General features: G+C 40.0%; 1 protein-coding gene across 2 annotated transcripts in view; it reads right to left on the reverse strand.

Moving 5' to 3' along the window:
• Window positions 1-10,088: 10,088 nt before the first annotated feature.
• LOC148011068 (peptidyl-prolyl cis-trans isomerase FKBP53-like) overlaps window positions 10,089-24,905 on the reverse strand; it is a 35,191-nt gene continuing 20,374 nt past the window's right edge. Inside the window, exons 7-10 of one of the 2 annotated variants that reach the window (XM_087671879.1) lie at window positions 11,027-11,114; window positions 10,881-10,922; window positions 10,698-10,746; window positions 10,089-10,596 (exon numbers count right to left, since the gene is read on the reverse strand). In XM_087671879.1, the coding sequence (XP_087528005.1) occupies window positions 10,518-10,596; window positions 10,698-10,746; window positions 10,881-10,922; window positions 11,027-11,114 (258 nt within the window). In that variant the 3' untranslated portion in view covers window positions 10,089-10,517. The remainder of the gene's footprint in view (window positions 10,597-10,697; window positions 10,747-10,880; window positions 10,923-11,026; window positions 11,115-24,905) is intronic. The other variant, XR_015689528.1, reaches the window with a different exon arrangement.

Genomic DNA, 24,905 nt, shown 5'->3' on the forward strand with positions numbered 1-24,905 from the left:
CCACAAATGTGTTTAGAGACTAGGGAAGTGTACAATCTCAAAATCTTTATAAATAATGATAGGAAGCGATACATGCTTAGTAATAGTGTGGTCCACATCTTATGCCTATGACATCTTATGTTGCAAATATACTCAGTGTAAATCTTACCTAGGCCTATTGGGAAACTTTACATGTTTGTATTCACATCATTTTACTAGTGTTATTGGAGGTTTTTGGTAAATGGAAATTTCCACGTATTGTTTGTTTTGCTTCTTTGTGATGTATGCATGGTTTACCCCAATTGAGGTTCGATTAGTGCTTTTCTCTCTCTCCATCAATGAATCATAAATACATTTTCACAACATTGTTCCCTTGGTTAAATGATGTGCTCGATGGTCATTTGATTGCATGTCAATGGTTAAGTGGGTGTACTTGCAATATTAATTTTGAGATAATGTGCGCATTTAGTTCATGTATATTTTGGTGAAAGATATACCAAGTTCAAAAGGATGTTGGTGCTTCACTTAATCCTTCAAAATATATGGAATCATAGTTTCTTAATTGAGAATCAACTACTAGACATTGGATATTGTTAGATGACTTTAGATATTCTCTTGGAATTCACTGTGTAGAAAAAAATTTAAGTTGTTATTCTTGTGGGCATTTTGTACGAAAGGAAGTGTTTTAACTTGCATGAAATAATTAGATGGCCTAAACATGTTTGCGAGTAGTGTATAAGATCATGGTTTGCTTTTATCCTCACTTAATTTATGGGTTTTTTGGTCCCATCTATTTTTTTTTGCATGATATGATGTGTATAAGAAGTTTTATTTTTCAATGTTATTCTTTTGCATTAACATGGGTAAACATGTACAAAATTGCTAATAGTTGTCTTATAAGTTGTTGAACTCGCATCTACCAAATGTGGATTTTGTTTCCTATGGCAAAGATTCTCTTGAGTAACACAAAATCCAACATTGACAATCTCAAGTATCATCTTCTACATAGCCTCTTGCTTAAAAGAATTGACATCTCCCTTCAATCAAAGTGAATCCAAATATGGATATCACTTTGAACTACAAAACATTATGGAGAATGATTAGACATGTTTGTGAGTTGTTGATTACATGCATTCCAATCAATTGTGAATATATGTCATGGACTTGTTTTCACAAGCAAAGTTATTTAATTAAGCTCTCATTTAATAGTTTCATCAAAACTAAAGGTATTTGTGGATAGATTGTTGCAAAAAGATTGATTCTTGGAAAGTTTTTTACATTTATTCCTCGTATGAGGGGTCAATTGCTTTTGAGGTTGTTTAAGGTGTTTATAATACCCTCACTACATAGGTAGCATGCTTTGAAAGTAGAAAATGAATCTTCAAGAAAATCATATAAGATACATGGCCAATGGCCATCATTTACAATCAAGGATCATAATGCAACTCAACCATAGATCTATTTGGTGTGAGTTGTAGTATAGCAACTATGCAAGTAACTTTGCAATCACATTGCTTATAGTGGTAAATTATGTACTAGATAGCAATAAACTTGATTAAGTTTTACCTGTGTGGTGGTTTTGATTGGAAAGTTTTTGGTTTATTGGTACTTTGGTGACAGTCATTGAGGCTAAATTTTTTGTGAAAATAGTAGTAGCGATTTTTTTGGTAAGCCATGTTATCTTGAATTATATCATCTCATGTGATTCTTGCTATTTATAGCATTTTTGGGCCAAAAAAATGAACTTAAGGACCTAATATGTTTAGGATATTTAAAATGGAGTTCTCCAAGGTTAGAGTGAATAGTAAATGCACAATTCTCTAGGGTTATTGTGCCAAGAGAAACTAGAGAGCATCTTTAGAGTGGTCATTGCTAGAGAAGAAAATAATCTTATCTCTATTATCACATGATATAAAGCTCTCAATGAATGGTCTCTTTAAGGTTATGCAGTTGTCAGCCTCATGTCTTGCTTGAGCCTCAATCTTAGTCAATTGAGAACATTAGGAGCTATGGCATTGTCTTTGCCCATCATTTTATGTGCTTTAGGTACTTTAGATTGAGGGCACATTAGTGCATCTCTTTTTGTGCATTGTAGGTTATGTTGGGTGCCCATATTTTGGGTATGGCCACTTTATTACCAAATGTGGGCTTGAGTTTTCCTAAATATAAATGGCTTTTCCTCTCTCATTATCCATCATTGATCCTTTGTGATCAGCTAGCCCTCATCATGCTCTCATCCCCCTTGCTACAATCTTACACCCACATTGACACGTACAATTGCGTGTTGGTGTGGACTGTTGCAACTTTGTATCCTTCAACCGTTGCAATTGGATCATTCCTTCTCTCACTTTGTGTTCTCTTTTTATCTACTCTCCTTGTTCGCTTTCCTTTTTGCTACATATTCTCATAGTAATAAGGCTCAACAAAGCAAAATTATACTAGTCGATTTCTCAAAGGAAGGAATGTCAACATCTTGACTACAAGGGCAAGTTCTTTACAAATGAAAATTTTATCATATTCATTGAGTTCAAAAAGAGACAAGTAGACTAACTAGTCCATAATTCTAAATTTTGGATGATCAAATGTTTCTATGCTTAGACTAATACCCTACCTTGTTCATATTATTTCTTGGACGACAATTGGTGCATGTATTCTATAATGTCTTCATGTATTAGAAAAGGGCCAAATTGATCATTTTCACTATCATTACATTCATTACTTTGGAAGAACTAAGACCATGTTGCAAGTAGCAAGATCTTAGCCATTTTGAGTGGAGGTAAGAGTGCTCATGACATTTCAATGTCAAGACCTTTATAAGGTTTACCTATACATCTTTGCAATATGGCAATGGATAGATCTATTGATTATTTATGGGAACAAACTTGGAATAGATCTTAAAGTTTGATTAGTCTCTCTTCCATGGTCATGATAGCATGCTTATTCGTGCTCTAGTTTTCCCCTACATTCTTGGATTCCACTTGAGGAGTTACATAACTCCACCACTCATTCAAAAGTGCCATATTGGAAAATGAAATTAATTTTTGCCCCCAAGAAATGCCTTTTTTAAAGTTCTCACAAAAAAAGAGTTGTTATCTAAAAAGGTGCCGCATTATATTACATATTAAAACACCCATTTTTTACACTTTATTTTACATTAGAATATCTCCAAACCACACATCTAGGACACTATACGCAATTACATAACTACTTGATGCTCCACCACTTCTCCTAGGTGCCACATTAGCAAGATCAATTAATTTCGACCCCAAATATTGACTTTTTTAAATCCCTTCCAAAGAATAGTTGTTAAAGATATCTAAATATACCCAACAATATTATATGTTCAATGAGCTTTTTAATGCTCTATTTTGCCACTTGTCTTTGTAAACCAAGATTGCATTTAGAAAATCCATTTAAACAATTTACTCTCCATCCTACATTGCCTAATGGAGTCATTAATAGACATAACAAGCTGTAAGAGAAAAGCGGATTTACATGTTTGTGCAAATGAGAAATATGCTATTACAAAGATCCCTTATAATAAATGCAGCCTAGATACAATACCACTTTTTCAATATCATTCAAAGGGAAAGAGAGATATTGATCTTTGTGTTGTTGATTGCTCATATCCAAATGACCCTAGTAGTAGACGAAATCCAAATTTTAAAATTCTACTTCTTTATTGCTCACTTATGTTGAGAATGGTAAACAAGGTCTACTATGTAATTACAAATGTTCAAATCACAATATTCACATCCATCAATATTATCAACCAATGTGATATAATACTCATCAATGTTTATCGCAGTTCATAAGGTTTCGTATTTCAAAAAGCACTGCAAGGTCAAGAAAATAAAGTACTTTAAAGAAGAACTCAAGCAACGTAAAGACAATTTCCCACATAATGAACAAGTGATAGAGTAGAGAAAGTGTAAAGAAAACATCTATAAAGGTTGGTAGTGTATAATTGAAAGTAGCTTTTAAGAAAATGGAGAAGGAAAATGACGTAAAAAAGGAAAATTTGCAACTACACAAGCAAATTTACATGGGCTACAAGGAAAGAAAACATTGCCTACTATTGATGCTATCACTATGAATGGATGATGGAGCATAAGACACATGCAAAATTCGAGGTTAGTAATCTCTTGTAGATAATCTTAATTTCATATACCACTAAATATTGTCTAAGCATGTTTTAAGAATTGTTTTATATGATGTTAAAGGCTAAGGAAAGGACTTGTGGTTTGAGCTTCTAAAGACATTCTTAAAATGCAAGCATCTACTTGCTATTTTGAGAGGCCCTTGGTATCAAGCACTTCCCCTTGCTGCATTGAATGAGGTTCTTATAAATATCTTTAAAAGTTTGTCAATGGAAGAAATGTAGATAGCTTATGATACAAAGCTATGAGGCAATATAAAATATGATAGCAAACATATCTCATAGTAAGATAAAGCCTATGATCTTGTCCATGTCAAGTTAGAATGATACGAAGGTTGTACCTTTTCTATTAATCCATAGGGATCTAGTAACTCTTTCTCATTCAAGCGATGCACAAGTATTGCTATTGAGTGTCAAATGTATCAATTGGAAATTCAATTTGATAATACTCATTTGTTAGAGAGAAAATGGAAGTGGAAGGAACTAAAGTCAAAAAGAAAAGTTCTACATTGAAAATTTAAACTTTGATTAAAAGTACCTAGTGAGAATGATGAGTTTTAAGAATACTTATATTGACCTAATTAAATTCTAGTACACCATGGCTCATTTTTACAAGGTGCAATACACAAAATCCATTGACTTCTTGTATTATAAAATGTTGAATTTTATTTGATGCACTTATTCTAATAGTTTCATATTTTCCAAAGTGTTATTTTGACCTTAGATGGCTATTTAGAAAATTGAAGAGTTATTAAATTCCTTAGGTGTGTATAGAGGCAAGACTAAGATTAAGAGGAATGAAATATGTCAAGGCTAACTCATGATATAGCCCATAATATATCAACACCTTGGACAAGAAATTCTTAAGCAACATGACTAGGAAGTCAAAAGAGAGACCCATACCTCAGAAATGCCCATGCCAAAGTTTGGCATTCTTTTGATAAGTTAATGTATATCATGTTGAAACCCTCAACAAATTCTTCAATTCAACCTAGATTTTATAAAGTAAATGATTTTACAAAGTTGGTCATCAATGCATGGAAAGAACCAACATCACCCATTACATGTTGATTTTTCAACTTTACTACCTACTTTTTATTTTGTTTATATAATTCATCATGACAAGTCCAATGTAAATGCCCCCATTTGTAGCACATATTGTATGCTCCTGGATCTTTCACTTTGGAAAAGGATGGATATTTAGAAATATGAAGCACCCAAAGTATAGAGAAAACGTATTATTAGACGTGTGGCACACAATTTAAGAACATTTGCAATGGAGTTCATCACATAAATAGTATCTATCTTGTAGAAATACTCATTTGATTTTACAAATGTACCTTTATTCAGATGAGCACATTAGAGAATGCAAAGGCTACCACATTAGCTAAATCCCTTAGACTATGGTTACACAACAGAGCCTATGATGAGGTGAAGGAAAGGGTTGAAATGGGCATACATGAGACCATGTGCGAACCCTCATTTTTTGCTTTTAGTAAGTTTCATGTAAATAGCTCTTGTTTTTTAGATTCATTCTCTATTTTACACTTCCCCTAATCTCTCTTTCCCTCTACTCTTCTAATCCATGTCATGGCTTGCACCTAGTAAAGCATGTGATGACATACATTACTAGGAAAACTATTCTTTGGCACCGCTTCTAGCACCTAAAAATAATTGATAATCCAAAGGTCAAAAGACACCCCTAGCCCAATCCTTGGAACCTTCCAAACGAGCTCACAAAGAAGATGATTATTTTGAATATAAGCCAACAAGTCATATGAAGACGATGGCAACAAATATAGTGATGACAAACATGCAAATGAGGACAACATTCCTATAGATGAGGGAAATGATGGTGATGAATGTGTAGATTTTGAGGCAAGGGAGCCTCACACTAAGAAAAGCCAAGAATGGCATGGAGAGGATCAAAAGTAGCATAGACAAGCCCAAGGTATGTAGCCATAATCAAAGGGCATCAAGGGAGTGGGAAGGGGCATATGTGATACCCGAAGATACATACCAAGTGAGCCAAGGTACTAGCTCTTACCCTTGGTCTAGAACCAATCCCAACAATACAGCCAAACCTCAACCGCAACAAGTGCAATCCGAACGTAGCATAACAAGGTCTAGCAACATGGGTGCCTAAGCAAAGAGTAAATAGAAGACCACTTAGTAGTTGTTAGAGAAATCTACAAAAACTAATGACCGTCAACCTCTTGATAAGAAAACCACTCATTTTTTGCACAATGAAGGAAATCCTTTTTTTGCATGTAAGACATGGCATAGGAAGCTATTCAAGAAGCATAAAAAATTAATGGGGCCTTTGAGCAGGCCTACTTGTGCATGATTCATGCTAAGCACAAGAGACATGTGACTAGTTGGAAGGCTAAGAGATGAGTGAAACTAGAGCTCTAAGTGCATTAAGTTTTTGCATATGCCCACTCCAACACTATGCATTCTTGTAATGTGTTTATTATACCATCAAATTCATAATTTATTATCTCTACTTGTATGATCACAATAGTGTAATTTGGAGGTTTAATTTGGTAAGTTTGAGTGCAATGTTTATGCAATATGCTATGATTTATTATGATAAATACTTGGTTGATAAATTGGTTTATTTCTATTCTTTCATGCATCATTCATTGTATCATTATCCTATTTTGCTACTCACAAAAAATTGTTCACAAAGGAAAGAATCGGGTGGGCATTGGCTGCAAAGAATTTATTTTTGTTCTTTTTTTTGCCATTTGGTTGCTATTCTCCTTTATTATATAAGGTGCACACATTAAATAAGATAAAATGGCAAAGCTAGGAAAAAGATTTTGCTTGGAAACCATTTCACGTATCATAGCGGGCTTGGTTGCTACCATTGTACACCTCCTTTTGACTTGCCCTACAATACTTCTAGCAATGATGGTCTGCAAGATCCTACCACACAACAAGCACGTGCTTCGCCACCTCGTTCATAAGAATGATCTTGTGCACTTTCCCTGCGATTGTGCAAGCACAAAGCACGTTTGAAAGCACCTTCAAAATGGTCAACCAAGTGTGCATGTCAGGGCTATAGGAAGTATGCACAATGGTAGATCACAAATCAGGATTGAGTGCATGTAATGGCCAATTGAGACATCTTTCACAAGAGCACCCCAACCCTTCAAGCGATTGCAAACTTGGTGATGTCTAAAACAACCTACATTGCCAAGAAGTTAGCATGAAATAATGTAGACATTAAAATAAAAGGCCACAATTAAGAATTATTACGTTTTCTTGCTCATCATCATTGGAAGTCTTGAAGGCTTTCATCGAGTCCTAATTGCACTTCGACTCACCATTGGAGGGGTGCTTGGTGGTGCATACCCCCAACCACTAATATGTGTTGCACAACTTTGAACTCATGGGAGCCAACTATGGCATGTGCTAGTAACTTTAGTGCATCCTCAAGAGATACTATTGCACCCTAGATATCTTCAAGCTACAAATTAGATGGGACAAGGTGTGTGAGACAAGGGGGAATTCATGGGCAATTACTAGCATGGACAATGCTTCGTCCTACCTTAGTCCAAACATTTTCTCCATATCATGAATAAAGACAAATTCATTGTCATCAATGAATACCTCACTTATACTATCGATACAACAATTTTTTGCACATCTTCAAGCATTTCACCAATTTAAAAGTTAAATATCTCCACTTGCACTTCCCATTAGTAATAGATGCTCTTTCAAATTCAAATCACTCATTAATACTGACTTAATCATTTTACTTGGCCCAACTTCATCCATCATTGGTAATAGAAACACAAGCATATGCATGCAATTAAGTAATGAGAGGTAACACTAGAGACCACCACTATATATGAGTAGATGTCACATTTTTTGCACCCCACTCACCTTATCCTATTCTTCTTCAATGTTGAAAATGAAGGTGTCCTCACTTATACCATCACAAACATAGAGGGACAATTATGTGTATTAGTGGTCCTGAAGGCATATACAAAAACAAGAGTTGACACAAACCATGAAAGGCCCATTGATCTTGAAGCTTTTCCAAATTTCGATGAACTATGAAATGCCATGTATGATCGTGACCTTCAATGTCTAAAGTGCATGGGCCATTCAAAACAATTAAAAAATGAAGAAGAAAATAATTCAAGAGAACCATATGAATTTACCAATGTAGGCACTATATTCGTGTACTTACAGAAGAAAATCTTACAATTCAAAAGAGATTGTTATGACTTTCCACTCATCATTGTTTTTGCCACATCAAAGTTTAGAGCTTTCTATGTCTGAATTAAGCTTTTCAAAGGCAAATCCTTGACAATATTTGAAAGCTGATAGGAAAAAATGCTACATTTGTAGAAAAATTGTTATAAAATTTCATAAATAAACTAAAAGCTAAAGTTCATGATGAACATCGGTGACTTACAATTTGAAGGGAAGACATAACTTTCATTCCTAGGAGATACTTTGGACTCCTTTGCACCACAAACATGTTGACCTATTGGAACAGGCCTTTCCTAGGAGAGACTAGATGAAAAGATTTATGGAGGTAAGATTGTCCAAATTGGAAGCATTTATTGTAGCAAGACAAGTGTAAAAGGGTAGGTAGGGAAACAAGCCTATAAGTGATGGTCCTAAAGGTAAAAATGAAGTGAGTAAAATATGCATACCACCCGACATGGCAATGGGAATTGGGACCCATGCATATTATGAGGCTTTTGCTAAGCTAAAGGACCCTTTTCGAATCCATGTTTCCCCTAATGATTTGGAATGGTAAATAAAGGTCTACTTGATTGAGCATGTTGATGTAGATCTCTCTTAGTTTGAATTAACTTGTTTGTATAAATGTGTAAGAAGTTTTTTAATTATATGTTTGCTTTTTAATAGATTGAAATAAATTTTTATGTTACTTCTAGATTTTTAATAATTGGTTCGATGTGTTGTTCTTGTGTTGTGTTGGTGCTAGTTTGTGTTTTATTATACTAGCATTTCATTGTTTAGTGTGTGCTCTACACATTGATACAAAACTTGTGTTTGTGAAGATTTTGGTGTTCATGTTGATGCTCTATGTATATGATCAAATCTAGCAATGTGTTTGATTTTGTGTAGACTAAGTAATGTTGTTATTTGGTTGGAAATGTTTAGTAGTTAGGTTGAGATTTGAGTTGGGGTTATTTGCATCTCTTGTTACTTGGTAGTATAATATTGTCTTGAATTTATTTCCTTATCTAGGAAGGCCCTTATTTGCTATTATGGTTTTCATGTTTCATTCTACTGTCACTATTACAAAGTTTGTTTTGTGTTGTTACATGGTATTCGCAACCATTTTCCATTGAGTAAATTATTAAAATCGGCTAATTTCAAGTTAAGAATAAGAATTAGCAATATATAAAGACAACTCATATACCTCTCGTTTTATCATGAAAATCAAACGATTTGTGGATCTATGTAATTGGTACCTCTAGAACCAAGAATATACTTATGTAAAATGCGATACCCGATTGCTACTTTAGTTTTGTTACCATTGCGATTCCTGCAAGCAGAAAATTGTCAATGAATGCAGCGTGACGACAATGCCATATGATATGTAACGAGAAGTGTCACAACTCCCTCTAGAACGTTACCCTCCCCACTTCGCCTAAGTGCATGCATGTCATCACAATACGTGTGCATCAACCTAGCTAGTACATCAACCTGTCTTCTTGTAACACTTGTTTTCTACATGTCCACATATGCATACAATGAGTGCTTTCACCATTATCTTTACCTTAATATTTATTCGTGATACAAGCATCGTACATGTAGATGTAACGGAAGGTGGATGTTGCAGCAGACGAGCAAAAAGGAACGGAGGATGTGAATTAGCCGTAGCTGAGCAGAAAGCAGGTGGTCTGCCGATTAGAAAGAGGAGAGCAATAGAGCTAGACAGAACCATACCCAAGAGTTGCTTATAAATGATACTCTTTGAATCATAACTGTTGTTACTGCTGTCTTCCATACATAGCCCATACATCAAATTCAACTCAAACATCCACTTTGCCCAGCTGTGGAGAGAATTTCCTCTTCCTCTAGCTCTGGGCAATGTACAGGAAAAAAATCTGAAAGCCTTCCTCGTACAGCACACAGAACAGGAACATCCAACAGCGAACCAAAACCAAAAACATGATTCAATGCTTTTTGCATTGCTACCTCAATCTCCATGTGTACAACCTACATCTCCAAATGTCTTACTGAACAGCACAAAATTGACATCTCCAGAAGAATATATCCGCCCCTAAACAAAATTCAAGTAAAGCCTCCACGTGTGGAAACAGAATTCCAACCCGGCACAGTAGAATGTTCAACATAAGCCAGGCCTCCTTCATGCTCATAGCTATTTCACGTCAGTCAACTCCACATCAAAGATGAGCCACGAATTCAGAGGTATTCCTGGAACTCCCTTCTGACCATACCTATTGCGGCAGACATGAGAAAGAGTTAATCCAGACACAACTGGCCAAAACCTGAAAACTCAGAAAATGGAAAATAATCAGAACTGGCTTCATCAAAGTACCCCATAACAGGAGGTACTGTTAACCGTCGTTTGTCACCAACTCGCATCCCTGAGCATACAAACACATCCATTCTATACAACTCAAAAAAAGAACCAGAAGAAGTAGCTATCATTTTAATAAAGTAAAATTTGGGCAAGTATGATGAGTACTGACTCCTGAGTGGTGGTTTACAAAAATCTTACCATTTACACCTATATCCCAGCCTTTGATTACCTCGCCAACACCTGCATTGCAAAATGTGAGGGAGGGGTAAAAGCATAGAACACGCACACAAAGCATAGCAGACAGATATATTCATGCAGAAGCAACCAATAAACAAAGTAATCACCTAGCCTAAAGACCAAGGGTTTCCGCCCAACATTGGAATCAAATATCTTCCCGGTTGACTTCAACTTCCCTGTGTAAATGATTCCAACCTGTACAACATACATTTCGCAGCAACTAAGTAATCACTAAACTAATGACACCAAGTCACTTTCACAGATTGATTCTATAGACATGGCCCTGAAATAGCTTTGCATAGGAGGATGCTTTGCTGTTTGGACAAAACACATCTGTGAAGAGAGAAACTAAACCTGTATAATCCCTATATTCACTACAGCAAAGAACATGCGGATATGCTTCAGCCAACTCTTTGAATGAATTGTTCAGCATGAACTGCACACTAGTTAATAACAATGTAAGCCAAGAACTGATTTCTAATGTGCAACCTGTATAGTGCCTACACACACTACATCAAATAACATGTGGATATGCTTCAGCCAACTCTGAATAAATTGTTCAGCACAAGCTGCACACCAGTTAATAACAATATAAGCTGAATACTGATTTCTAATGTGCACATACAGCCCTTCTCAGAAGCTTGGGTACTGAAGGTACAAAGTAACAGCCATATTATAAATGGAATAACACATACCTATCAAAGAGGGAGCATGAGACTGATAACAAGTACCAATTGAATAATATATATTCATGTTAATGTGTAGGCCCCTTTAAAGGAGTGCTCATCATATAGAAGGTTGATTAAAGGATATAAAAGCCAGTCGAAGCCCAATCTCAACACCACCAATATCTACATCCTAGTGGTGGCTACAAGGGTAATGCCTATCCAAATAGTTCTCTGATCACAATGGCAAATGCCACTTGCTTGATCAACTATGTCCTACTCCATCATCTACATGATCCTCCACAATTTTTTGCCAATCAAATGTCACAATTGATGCACTTATACATGCTGCCCAAAATTGTGGCAGTCCTTTGTTTGCATGATATAAGGCCAATTCCTTCTTGTCCATTTGATAAGAGATGTAAAAATGGAATGGGATCGGCTCTAGCAAAGAAAGAACAGATTGTGTGATAACTATACAAAGAGCTTTTGGAAGGTACTTCGAAGATCCAATATTTCAAGAAAATCAACAGAACTAAAAGCTTAGGAAGTTCCATGAAGATTTGCATTCTAAACTTTGTACTGCTCTTAATCATTATCATATTCTAGTTTCAAGGAGCTCATTGACCATGCTGAGACATGGGAAATGGAGCATAATGGCAACAAATCATTCAAAAAGAACAATAAGAATAGAGTGATTGATCATGAGGAGAATTCATCTCCCAAAGGACAAAAACAGCATGGCAATATCTTGAGGAAGGTTGTTAATGCAAATTTGGTTAGTGGGCTGAAGAATAGGTGGGATTTTGGGTGTACAAAAGGGCTGATTTGCATGCAATAGGCATAGATTCAATTTGGGCCTCCTTGATGATGGAATCAAGGGGCAAATTAGATTTTATGATTACTGGTTACAGAGAACAGCTTGATATTCCAAGTTGTCGTTGAAGAATTGGCTCGATCAATAGAGAAAGAGGGGATCCTTGGGGAGCGTTCCTCTCCAACTGAGATCCTTGTTGGAGAGTGATCCTCTCCAATCCAAGGCATAGTCCAACTCTTCTTGGGGGAGTTGAGTCATTTCTTAGTTGTATAACTAGTGTTTGGAATTAATGCGAACAGAAATATCACAAGGGTTGCCAACGTTCTGGCCCAATGAGACATCAGCTCGTCTCAATTTCATGGGGCATTCTAGCCCAGGGTGGTAAAGTGTTAAATTACAATTCATTATTTATTTCGTGCTTTTATCGCTTGATGTAAATTGCTGTAGATTAGTGCATTTAAGGGTTCCACCAGCCTTCTGTAAAAAGGAAGGCCAGTTTCAATATGTACCACAACATGGCAATCACACACCACCAAGAGAAATGTGTCACATTGGGCTGACGCAACAAAAGCAAAGAGAGAGAGCTGATAGAATTGTTGTGGATACAAAGAACTAATAAAATAGCAAGAACACATGGCCTCAAAGAGAATGAACTCAAGAAATAGAATCCATATACCAAGGCTTGAGGGTGTGTAAAAGGCGTGACAAGGCCTATGGGCAACCAACAAACTCCCACTGTCTCACTCTCTCCCACACGAAGCAATCTGATCAAGCGTTTGTCTTTTTTTTACCTTGTGGGGGGGAGGGGGGGGGAGGGAGAGAGAGAGAGCCAATATATAGGTTGGAAAAATACATGAAAATGAGCAAGTCAGCCAGCATTAAATATGACCTCAAATAAAATTGATTGACAATAAACGTTCCTATCTCATAATAGAAATACCTTCTAGCTATGAGCTCTACAACCCAACATATGTACAAAATGCTAACACCCTCTCCTAAATCAATATACATACAACAATTAACAATCAGATGGGACCATGGATCCTCAACCAGCAGGTGATCAAACCACCACCAGGGTTCCTCAAAAAGACGAGGATCTTGAAGTCAACCGTACCAATCCTTCATCACAAAGAGTAGAAATAACTAAATCTTGATACCTTCGACAAATGAGCTTCCTACAACGCGCTATCATGACTATGGATTCCCCACCTTCAACCAACAAACCGCCTAAAATGTCTCCCTAGGATCCAACCTACACACGTAAGACGTAACACAAGCCATGTCCACTACAAACAACATAAAAGGAATGGACATCAAGCTCACCTCCCAACCATAGAGCTAGTCCTAGGAGAGCTAGCCCACGATCTTGGAAGCAAGCAACAAACCAAGTCACGATCACAACCCAAGAGTCGGCGTTGCCACCACCAATCCACATTGTCCCAATATACAAACACATCGACCTATGAGCCAAGAGTCAAAGAGTGGCGGATCACACAAGGATCTCTACAATAGGGCCTTGAGTGGTGATCACACAAGGATGTGTAAAATAGGGACCTTGAGTCCTATAAATAGAACTCTCAACTGCCCTAGCCCTAAAAGCCCCCTATTGTGATCGATGTTACTAGCTACCATTTGTATGTCCAAAGATATTACACTTTCCCCCTTATGAATGATTGATGTCTTCAATAGTATCTGTTGAGCTAAAAATGCATTACATGCTAATTAGCCTCTTAAACAGCCCCAAAACATGCTTGATTAAAGAAAAAACCCTGAAATGGGGAGCAATTCAAGAGACTTTCTGTGTAAACCCTAATTTGGGAGGGCCCACCCATCCACATCTATAAATAGATAGGGTGCCCACCATTCAACCCCGTTCTTGTCTTGCAAGTTTCAACTATCAATCCTCTTCCACTACCTGTCCAACCCCTAGTGACTATTGCTATGTGGTCAATAGCTCTCGCCCAACCTCCCACTACTATTGGTGATCAGCTTGCATCATCTATAGCAAGTCATTTTTATGTTTTCAACACTTTCATTCATCAGCCTTTGCTCCATCAACTCGTAGTTACTACACTCGAGATTTGTCTTCGGTGAACGATACACATCGATTACCTCCCTTAATCCACTCCCGCAAGAGCCACATCGGATATATCTGCCCCTAAGCATTCTCTGCACTCTTACATTCATTTACTGCATTGATCGCTTCAATTCAAAGTTCTTCCTCTCCATCTATTTGCGTTTGTGTTTTTGCATTTTTGAGTTTTGTGTTTTGTGTTTTAGTGTTTGAGTTTTGCACATCACTACCTCTATCTTTGTGTTTATGTCATGGTCATACACTCTGTTTCCTCAATGCAAACCCAACCATTTCTTCATATGGTGTCAAAGTTGTTGCTCTTATAAAGAGTACCGTGCGGATATTGTGGAGGCTTGGTTTTGTGCGAGGCATACGAACAACTCCTAACCGAAACACAATGTCTCAAACACATTCTCAAGGCCTCATGTTGTCTTATCACATTTCTCCATCATTGGAGACCCTAAGGATGCATTATAGAGTTGACGAGGAAGACGGCACTCCACCTTCATCTTCACCTTCTTCATTTTCTCCTATTCTAGATTACAATCACATGATAGAGGAGTTTGAAGAGTACTTGTGCATAACGTATAGTCACGTTCACACCTCGACTACCAACTTTGAAATTGCATCCGAACTGGTTGGTGAGACTCGCCACCTCTCCAATCATGGAGGACACATGACATTTGGGACGATGGGGATCATTGGCAACCCATCTTCTCTATCTCAGCCAAGCCCAATGTCAACTTCATGCAAACCCTTTGAGTCGTATGAATCAAAACCCTCTCTTGTTTCTCATTTTAGCGTGCAACATCCGGATGCTTTTCAATATGTTAACTTCAATAGAGGAGGCTCTTGAAGCAAATATCCTTCACCAAGTATATCTACATCTTCTATCTCATTTGAGCATATAAACCACTCTTCTGAAACCCCTCCCATCCCACCCACTTTTAATGTACACCTCAAATTTCTCTCTTCTTCATTCAAAAACCTTGGATTACGCTCCACTTCCGCATCTAGCATACTAGGAGTTGGATCCTCCATCTTCGCTCCTAGCACTCTCTCTTTCTCCACACCATATTTCACCTACCCTCACTTCATTGCAACTTTTCACCTTGGTACATTGTTTGGAGAAATGCCACCCTTTAACATTGTGTCTTCCATTCCTTTCGTCCTAGGACGGCAGTGATGGGACCAGTCCCCTTGGCTTCCCCAAGACACTCACCTTTTCATCTATCAACCTCTGAAATGTGAGGATTGCTATCCTCTTTTTATGAAAGGTCACTCGTACGCAAGGATTTCCATCCTTTGCCCCACATGTCCCTAATCTTCCTCCATGGGCTACTCATGAAGTCACCATACCCATGCTAGTCAATCCATTCCCACACTCGGATCCATTGTGCACACTCAGATTAGTTCCCAAGTCTACTCCACTCCCCCACCCTATCCCCATTACACACCTTATTTATCTCCTGGCACTACCACTCCTATTGCAATGGCGAAGGATGCTTTCACAGATAAGACTCATTTTAATGGGTCAAATTTCACCACTTGGTCGAACTTCAAGTAGCAAGTTCTTGAATCTCAAGATCTTTGGGACCTCCCCATTGGTCTAGAGCCTATGTCGAACCCTAACTCACCCTAATCACATCTGTCAATGGATACCCCACAATGCCACAACCAATGTTGAGTTAATGCAAGACTGCTTTCTGAGTTTCACTCTCAGTTAGACCATTTTCCATTTGCATTTAAGTGTTGGAGTCGTCCCATTGACCAATATGCAGTGAGAAATCGTAGTCCACGTATCAATCTCAACTTTAAGCTTCAAGAGTTTTCCATTAAAAAAAGGGAGGATTTGAATGTCACGATGGTCGAATATCGACGATTACTCACTGAGTTTGCCACTATGCTCACTGAAGTCAAATGACGATCAAGTCACATTCCTTTCAAATAAGTTGCCTAAAAAGAACTTCCATTTCATTCAACGCATTATCACATTTCAGCATGCCAACCTTCTACAAGTTCGAGTGTCAGTTTTTGCATTATGTGAGGCTACATGCAGCAACACAATCAAGTCCACAAGGAGTCCTTCACTTACACTTATTCAAAGAGCGGTCTAGTTGCCTTTTCTTTGCAAGGAAAAACTAGAGATGGCAAGAACCCACAAGGTGCAAAGGCAACTCAAACTAAGAGTGACACCCCTTTCTCCGACCGAAACAAAGAAACCAAACCCATCTGGCAACAACCCCCTAAGAAAAATAGATTTTGCACACACTGCCAAAGATCAAGCCATATGGACAAGGAGTATCATGCCAAGATCCACAGTCTTCCTCCTAAGAAACCTCAACAAATCACTGTGACTACCTCCACTCCTACTAGATAGTCCACTGGGACTATGCCTCCCAACTGCCCCATCTGCTCCCTCTACCCAATGGCTACTACTGGACATGTGGCACATGGACAACCTCAATAGGCTATATCTTTCAGTACTCCTAAAGGATAAGTTGATTGCTCTACTAGTGTCTCACCGATTGCACTATTTGCATCCATTTTGGGGTCTCCTCCTATACCCCCACTCTAAGCTCACTTTCTCACCCTCGTCATGCGCTTCATTGGCAAAGACCTACTAATGGAAAAACATGTTGGTGACCAAATCTTTAGGCTAACATCATCAAGATCTCTTAGTTCCTTAGGCTTATGCGTTGGGTCCATAGGTTACTTTATCCTTAGGTTTTTCTTATAGTCATCCACTGCAATCACTCATACATACCCACTCATTGCATTGTTTTTCATTTTGCTCTTAATTTCCAATTTGTTTTACTTTGAAGCATCTCATTCCTAGCCTCTAATTTGCAAATTCTTATCTCTTTTACAAGGTTTTGTATTTCAATATAGGGCTAATTTGCAAGTTTGCAATGGTTCTTTCTAGGCTAGAGACATGGGATGTGTGTCGTTCCTTTCACAGTGTCATCTTACTAGGAGGTTTGCTCTTCTACTAGCATGGAGGCTTCCCCTCGCGAGGCAAACTGTGCAACATCTCTCTTGATGCTATCATGACAACGACTCTTCCAATCATAATGCTTCATCATCATCTTCCTCTTCATTCATCTTTATGGTTCTTGGTACCACACAAAGATGGACATCAAGCTCCTCTCCCTCCTTCAACATTGACATCCAAGGTTGAGAGCACATTCCTACCCTTCTCAATATTCTACAAGTTTCGGCACTTATCTTCGACATCGGTCTCCCCCCTATTGTACCTTCTCCTTTGCATTGTATAATTTCATCATCTTTATAAAGGGCACTTGGGCAAGTGACCAATTTCCTTAATGCGACACTATCCAAGTAGCATTTACTACATGAGCATTCTCAACATGTAACATACTATGCATCTCACTGTGTAGAGCACCCCTGAGGAGATCCTCAGTTGTCTCCACCACCAATTCTTATATTACACCCCCACTACATCACCCTTTCCCTCGTCATGAATATCCACCAGTGGATGGGTAAGCTTGTTTGTTTTATGGAGTGTTTGATATGACCATCCCTTTTCATTCTCTTGTATGGACACAGTTACTTAATTGACCGCAAACCATCTCTAATTAAAAGAGAGAAGAAAAAAGGTTCAATGTGGTTCCATTAATCTTAACAAGACTTGGTAGGGAACTAGACAACCAACATGTATCCTTTGTCTAACGCCCTGGTCTCTCTCGGCCTTAATAAGATAACCATTCTCTCTCTGGTCTTGGTAGGCCATTGAGTAGTAGACATACACCCTTTTTCTGATGCATTGGTTGCTTTGGGGTGTTGAGAAACTACTCCTTCAATTTACACACTTCATTTAGGGTTTTGCATTGACAACCCTAAAAAGAGCCAATGTCCATATTCTAGTCACTTTTTTCAGTGGGCACCAACACAGTGGTGTGCCACCCTAGACAACTTATGCCTATAAATAGGCCGTCACTTCATTTATTCTTTGACCCTCTTTAATCATTCTTCACCCCTCTTTCTTCGTCATTTTGATACTCTTCCCTTCTCCCTCCTACCTCTCCACTACCCATACCCCTTCAAATTGTGGTTCATGGTGGACATCCATCAACTTCCCTCTTCTTAGTGTCATCCATCGGCATCAAGTGTCAGGATTTCAGCCCCTAGTCCTTGTGTTTGCAAATCAGGAGGCTTTCCCATCTTGCATCTACCACTCCCCAAGCATATCCTTCACCTGGCGTCGTCTTCCATGCATTAGGCGTCAAACTACAACTTTATGTTTGCAGCTTATGCCTATAAATAGGCCGTCACTTCATTTATCCTTTGACCCTCTTCAATCATTCTTCACCTCTCTTTCTTCGTCATTCTAACACTCTTCCCTTTTCCCTCCTACCTCTCCACTACCCACATCCCTTCAAGTGAACATTGTGGCTTATGGTGGACATCCATCAACTTTCCTCTTCTTAGTATCACCCACTGGCATTAGGTGTCAGGATTTCAGCCCCTAGTCCTTGCATTTGCCAATCAGAAGGCTTTCCTATCTTGCGTTTGCCACTCCCCAAGCATATCCTCCACCTAGCGTCATCTTTCATGCATTAGGCGTCAAACTACAGCTTTATGTTTGCACTCTAGGAGTGCCACCATCAAGCATCATGTGTCCCACTCCTAGCATAATCTTGGCTTATACATTTGGCAAATTTGAGGTTTTGCTACTACTAGTGTCATCACGGAGACTACTAGTGTTTGCGTTTGCAAGCTACCATTACTCCTCCCACCTAGCATCAACATCCACACTCTTGACGTCAACATTTAGGCTACCATCATCTGCGTCTAGCAACTCGCACATCTCTAGCATTTGCATTTTTCAACAAAGCCATCTCATCGACATCTGAGAACTACGGTTCACTCCTTCGATAACTAGTGATCATCTTCCTCATCTCCAACAGCATCAAAGGATTGTGATTTGCTCTCTCAACAGTTGCCCTTCACCTTCCAGTGATAACTTCAATAGCCCACTGCCCAAAGGACTGTGTTTCACTCCCTTCATTGTGTAGATTCCCACAGGTGTTGCTGCCTGATTCAAACAAGACAATGTAGTCATATTCTAAAGCTTCAGCTCCGCTATACCAACTTTTCTTGTCATTGCATGATTCAATGCATCATCACCGCATTTTTGTTGTGTTTCTGAGTTTCTCTTCTCACTCGTGTTTGCCTATACACTCTGTGTTTCTCCCCACAAACCCTACTATCTCTCTTATCTCTTAGTCATTTTTTTGACATGATATTAGAGCCAAAGGTGCTCAATGAGCCATGAAGATCCTTTGCATCAAAGAAGGCAAAGACAAGTTGCAAATTCAATGTCACCTACTGATTCCCCCCCCCCCCTTGTTTCCATTGCATCAAACAGGAGACAAAGAAATCTTTCTCATCTCCCTCCCTCCCTCGCTTTTAGGTCAACACTCTGGTGCTATGACATCTCCACAAGTAGATGGACAAACCACTGGATGCTCCTTTGGTATCACCGGACCCCCAATTAATGCTTATCGACATGAAACTTTGCTCCCTAGACCGCCGACGTATATGTGTCTACCCCCAGCACTCATTGTGCTACCTCTCCCTTCTGGCCACAAAGCTTGTTCTGCACCAACTTTCAGATTATAATGCTCAAGGCAATAAGACACATCCAATGTGCACTAAACGGTAAACCCTATCAGAGCAAAAGGAGCATTGCACCACAACTGCCGCAATGGGCTACAAAGGTTGCTTCTGCTTCTAGGATTTCTAGAATGCCACCTTGACAACCCACAATTCCGCAATTCACTCCCCCGAGAGATAATAATTGTTGGACACTTTCCCCTCGACGATCTGCTCCTTCGAAAGACAGTGGCTATTTGATGCCTTCCATTACTTCGGCTCCACAATCCACTCCATTGAGAGACACTGTTGTTGCCCACCCTTGGCTAAAACATGAGCCTCACCTTTTCCCCACCCTCACCTACTCAAGTTCGAGAGGCCACCTCTAGGAGTTCTTCAACACCTTTGGCACCCCGGATACCTTCTTGGGCACGACCAGTAGCAATTACTTCGTCTTCAAATGATTTAGCATCCGCAATCCATGAGTTTTTCGATTCTCTCTCTCTCACCAAGGGAAATTCAAAGGGGGATGTTCTTTCCATGACCTCAAAGGAAGCTGCTAGAGGGGATCCCTGAGTCTTCACCCTCACAAGGAGACATCTGCTCATCTTGAAGTTCTTTAGACACCATTTACTCTTTGGAGATAGCTGTCTTCGGGCAGTCATTTCTCCTCTCTTTTTTGGCAAATAAAGTGTGGCTAATTATATTACTTCAAAAAAAAACATGAATACAAGGAAGTACTCATGCTCAACAAACTAGTTGGAGCTGATGCAAAGTCACGGATATATCAGATGTACAAGCCTCTCAGGACGGTCTAGGGGGGATGGGAGCAAGAAGCCATGGAGGGGAGATGTATCGCCATCTTGGGCTGCATGCCTGCATCACGAAAAACAAGACTTGGCCGCCCAAAGTGCGCGTGAAATGACAACGGAGCTCCTGACGAGCCCTGGACTCACCCTACACCTGGTCCCATTGGCCGCGGAGGGAGTGGATGATGGAGGTCCAGAGCTTTGCTAAGGTCACCTGTACTGAAAGTCTCTCTCTGCCAAAAGCCTCCTGACACTACGCGCCTCCAAATATGCCATCCAATAAAACTCCCTATAATCTTCCAAACCTCAAAGCGGTCTACTATGGGCTTCAGTACCTGGTGGAAGGATAGAGCCTCCAAACCGACCACTGCACACGACCCTACCTCAATAATGAATATTGTATCCTGCATTCCGACCTCATACAGAAGGTGACAGCCCTGGCTAACTGCCTACCAACAGAACACTCCCCATGAGATATATTCAAGGCTGGGTGCAATACGGCGAAGGATGCGGCATGCTCCTCTCCACACGAGCTACGCCGCCTCACAACCAAAGGCAGTGCTTTCAGGTTTCCAAAGGCTACTGTGTGCAATGCGTAGAATCTCCCTCCTGCATCTGGGCTAGTCAACTTCCCATTGACAAGCCTCCATGTGCCACCAACCATAAGAAATACGATACCCTCCTCGACCTCCAGCTATCCCATAGGCATCACCAGAAGGTCCGTAGAAAGTACCCGTGATGTTGTGCTCCGCCCAATGCCTGCTACGTGATGGTGCCCAATTCATGTCCTTCGACATCAATACGTTACGTGATGGAGTCCAATCCATGTCCTCCGGCATCAGTACGTGTCTGCCGATCCTGACAGTGTACTCCAAGAACCTCGATGGCTTCTTAGCGACCGCAATGGCCAGCCATAGCCACTTTCCCGAATCCCACTCCAGCTCATCAAGTGTCCTGCCCTCCCAGATCCAAAGACACCAATCACCTGAATCCTCCTCCATGAAAGGATAGTTGTCCCCTCATCTTGCTCCCCTCTCTCAAGGGCCAGACACCCCCCCTCCTGCACAGTGAAGGTCCCAGGTGGAGCGCCGCCCACTCTACCTGCAACCTGCAGGGGGTGTTGTGCTCAGAAATGCACTTAGCCACTTAAACAGACCCAAAACATACTTATTTTAGGCTTATTTTAGCCAAAACCCTAAAACGGGAAGCGGATAGAGAAAGTTAAGAGGGAGAGGTTCTAAAACCCTAATTTTTTATAAATTGGCAGCCAACCCTCCACTCTTTCACAATCTCGTTTTTGCAGGTTTCAAGTGTTACCAGCTTGCTGCCCACACCCCGGTCACGGAGGACATCTCAGCCCTTGTCTGGCGCCTCTTTCCATCCCTCCACACGCTGATTGCTGTTGTTTCTGCCTGGCGACTAACTGTTGTTTATCTGCACTGCTGTCGTATAGCCTGCCACACCAACAAACTGCTGCATTTGCAGGCTCCAGCTGCCGCCCTGACGGTTTTCTCTCTCCTACTGCAGTCGCTGCAGTCTTTCTCTCACCTGTCTGCAATCGTTTTTAGTCTCTCTCTTGCAGGCTGTCCTTCCTGCGTTTTCAATCTTACTCTCTCTTGCACGCTCTGTTTTTAGTCTTTCTCTCTCCTGCAAGCTATCTTTCTTGCGTTTTTAGTCTTTCTCTCTCCTGCAAGCTCCGTTTTTAGTTTTTCTCTCCTCACTGTTGTCTGCATCAGATCCAACTTCTCACTGCTACGTTTGCTGGTGTTCGACATCCAGAGGCTGCCTTGCTACGTTCGGGATCCGTTCGGAGTACGACACACTCTCCAGCTCATTACCCCTACCCTGATCCTAGAGATACAAGAGTTCGAGGTTCAGTATTCATTCACTGCATAGTGTGTTTGCTGCATGAGCATCGTATTATTAGTAGTCATATCATTTCATTTATTCACTGTGTTCGTTGTCTCTGAGCTACTCTAACCCTAACCCTAACTGTGTTCTTTTTATCAATCTGTGCTTTGTTATACGGTTTCTGTTTATGTTTCTATGTTAGGGTATTTTTTCTTTACATGGTATCAAAACCTGGTACTCTCTGAGAAACCTAGGTCTTTGATTTGAAAGCTCTTCACAAGAAGCAAAAACAACAGTAAGTTCAAATGACTTCGAACACATCAACACCGATTCAGTCTCCAAATCAGCCTATGCCGAGAACCAAGCGAGAGTGGGCCGATCAGCTTGCTCCACAAAGTTCCCACATGGTGGAAGAAACATTTGAGTACATGGAAGAAAAGATAGGCAAGCTGCCCTCTGAGGAATATAAATTGATCATAGCCTATCAACAAAAGAAGATTGAGGAGCTCGACCAAAGGATTGCCGTTCAAGAAAAGCTTCTAAATAAAGGTATACATGGATTTCACTCTTCAAATGTTGCGCGTAAGTATGATGATGTTGTAGGGCCGTCAAGACCTCCATCAAGGATGCCCCCCCCTCTTGGAGAGCAAGATCCGGAGTATGTTCCATTTTTTAGACTCTTCCGTCCTCTCCAATGCAAGGTACTTTTGAATCGTCTTTTGTGCCTTTTCTTTTATCTCTTCTGTTTTACAATATATTGGTAGAGATCATGTGGAAAAAAGAGTCCAGTCTATTGACTATAAAAAAGGTCCTCTAGAGGGTCAATTCTTGTATGTTAACACACGTCGCAAGGATTATAAGAAAAAGCCAAGTAACTCTTCCTCTGTCCTTTCTTCTTTTCCGTCTACTTCACATAATCAGAATGAATTTGGTGTTCCTTTCATTTCATTACATGGTGTATCATCATCTTCACAGTTTCATTTTCAGTCTTTAAATGATAAAAATGAACAAAAAGAATCTGCACCTCATACACCTCACTTTCAAAACACACCCATCGCACCACATTCTTTTGCTGCTTCACCACTTCCATTTACAACATTTACATTTCCATTTCAAACACCTCATGTCGCACCGCACATCACACCGGGGGGAGTAGGGAAACATAGGCACATCCTTTAGGATCTCATCCTTCCCTCAACCGGGTGGTGTTCCACCTACCTCATACACACTTTCAAGATCATTGCAGCCTGGATATCCCACTCAGTCTCTCTCGAGTGTGGATCAGATGCCTTCACAGTTTGCCTCCATGGCATTGCCTAGTGGACCTTCTGGTCATAATGATGTGTCCCAGCCTTACTTTGGGCAAGGCTACTGTGTCTCAGTGCCTCCACCTACACCGGCACCTTATGGAAACATTCATATTCCAGTGCCTCCGAATCAATCGACACTCATTGGACACTCACAGCCTACTTCTACCTACCCACTGTGAACTTGTTATCTGTTCAGCAGCTTTGCAGGTTGGGGCAAGCAATTTTCTTTACAGCAACCACAGTCGAGGTCCTTGACTCTCTAACTGGTTTAATGATTGCTCGCGGTGAGGCACAGCCTAATGGCCTATACCACATGACACACTTTCTGACCGAGCCAACCGCCGAAGGCTCCATGTTCCATAGCTTCCAAGCCTTAGCCACATCTCAGGGGCCTACACACAATGAGTGTCTTTGGCATTTTCACTTAGGGCATCTTCGTTATTACTCACTTTATGAGTTGTCACGCCGTGAGCTGGTTGAGGGCCTTCCACGCCCAAAGCTAGCTCGAGATGTCTGTAAAACCTGTCAGCTCGGGAAGCAGCACCGTACCCCATTTCCTTAGCAGTCTACACATAGAGCTGAGGAGCCTCTTAGATTGATTCACGTTGATCTTTGTGGGCCGCCATCCACTGCTGCTTTGAACGGCGCACTGTACTTCTTTTTAATAGTGGATGATCATTCTCGATATATGTGGGTGTACTTTCTCAAGCATAAGTCAGATGCTTTCACATATTTTTCTGCTTGGGTGTTGCTGGTTCAAAACCAAACTGGTCGTCGTGTTGGATGCATGAGGAGTAATAGCGGTGGTGAGTTTATCTCTCACGAGTTTTCCGAGTTTCTA

Source organism: Lygodium microphyllum, chromosome 29 (assembly GCF_053477565.2).
Source record: "Lygodium microphyllum isolate KBCC chromosome 29, Lygodium_microphyllum_v1.1.10, whole genome shotgun sequence".
Taxonomy (NCBI): Eukaryota; Viridiplantae; Streptophyta; class Polypodiopsida; order Schizaeales; family Lygodiaceae; genus Lygodium; species Lygodium microphyllum.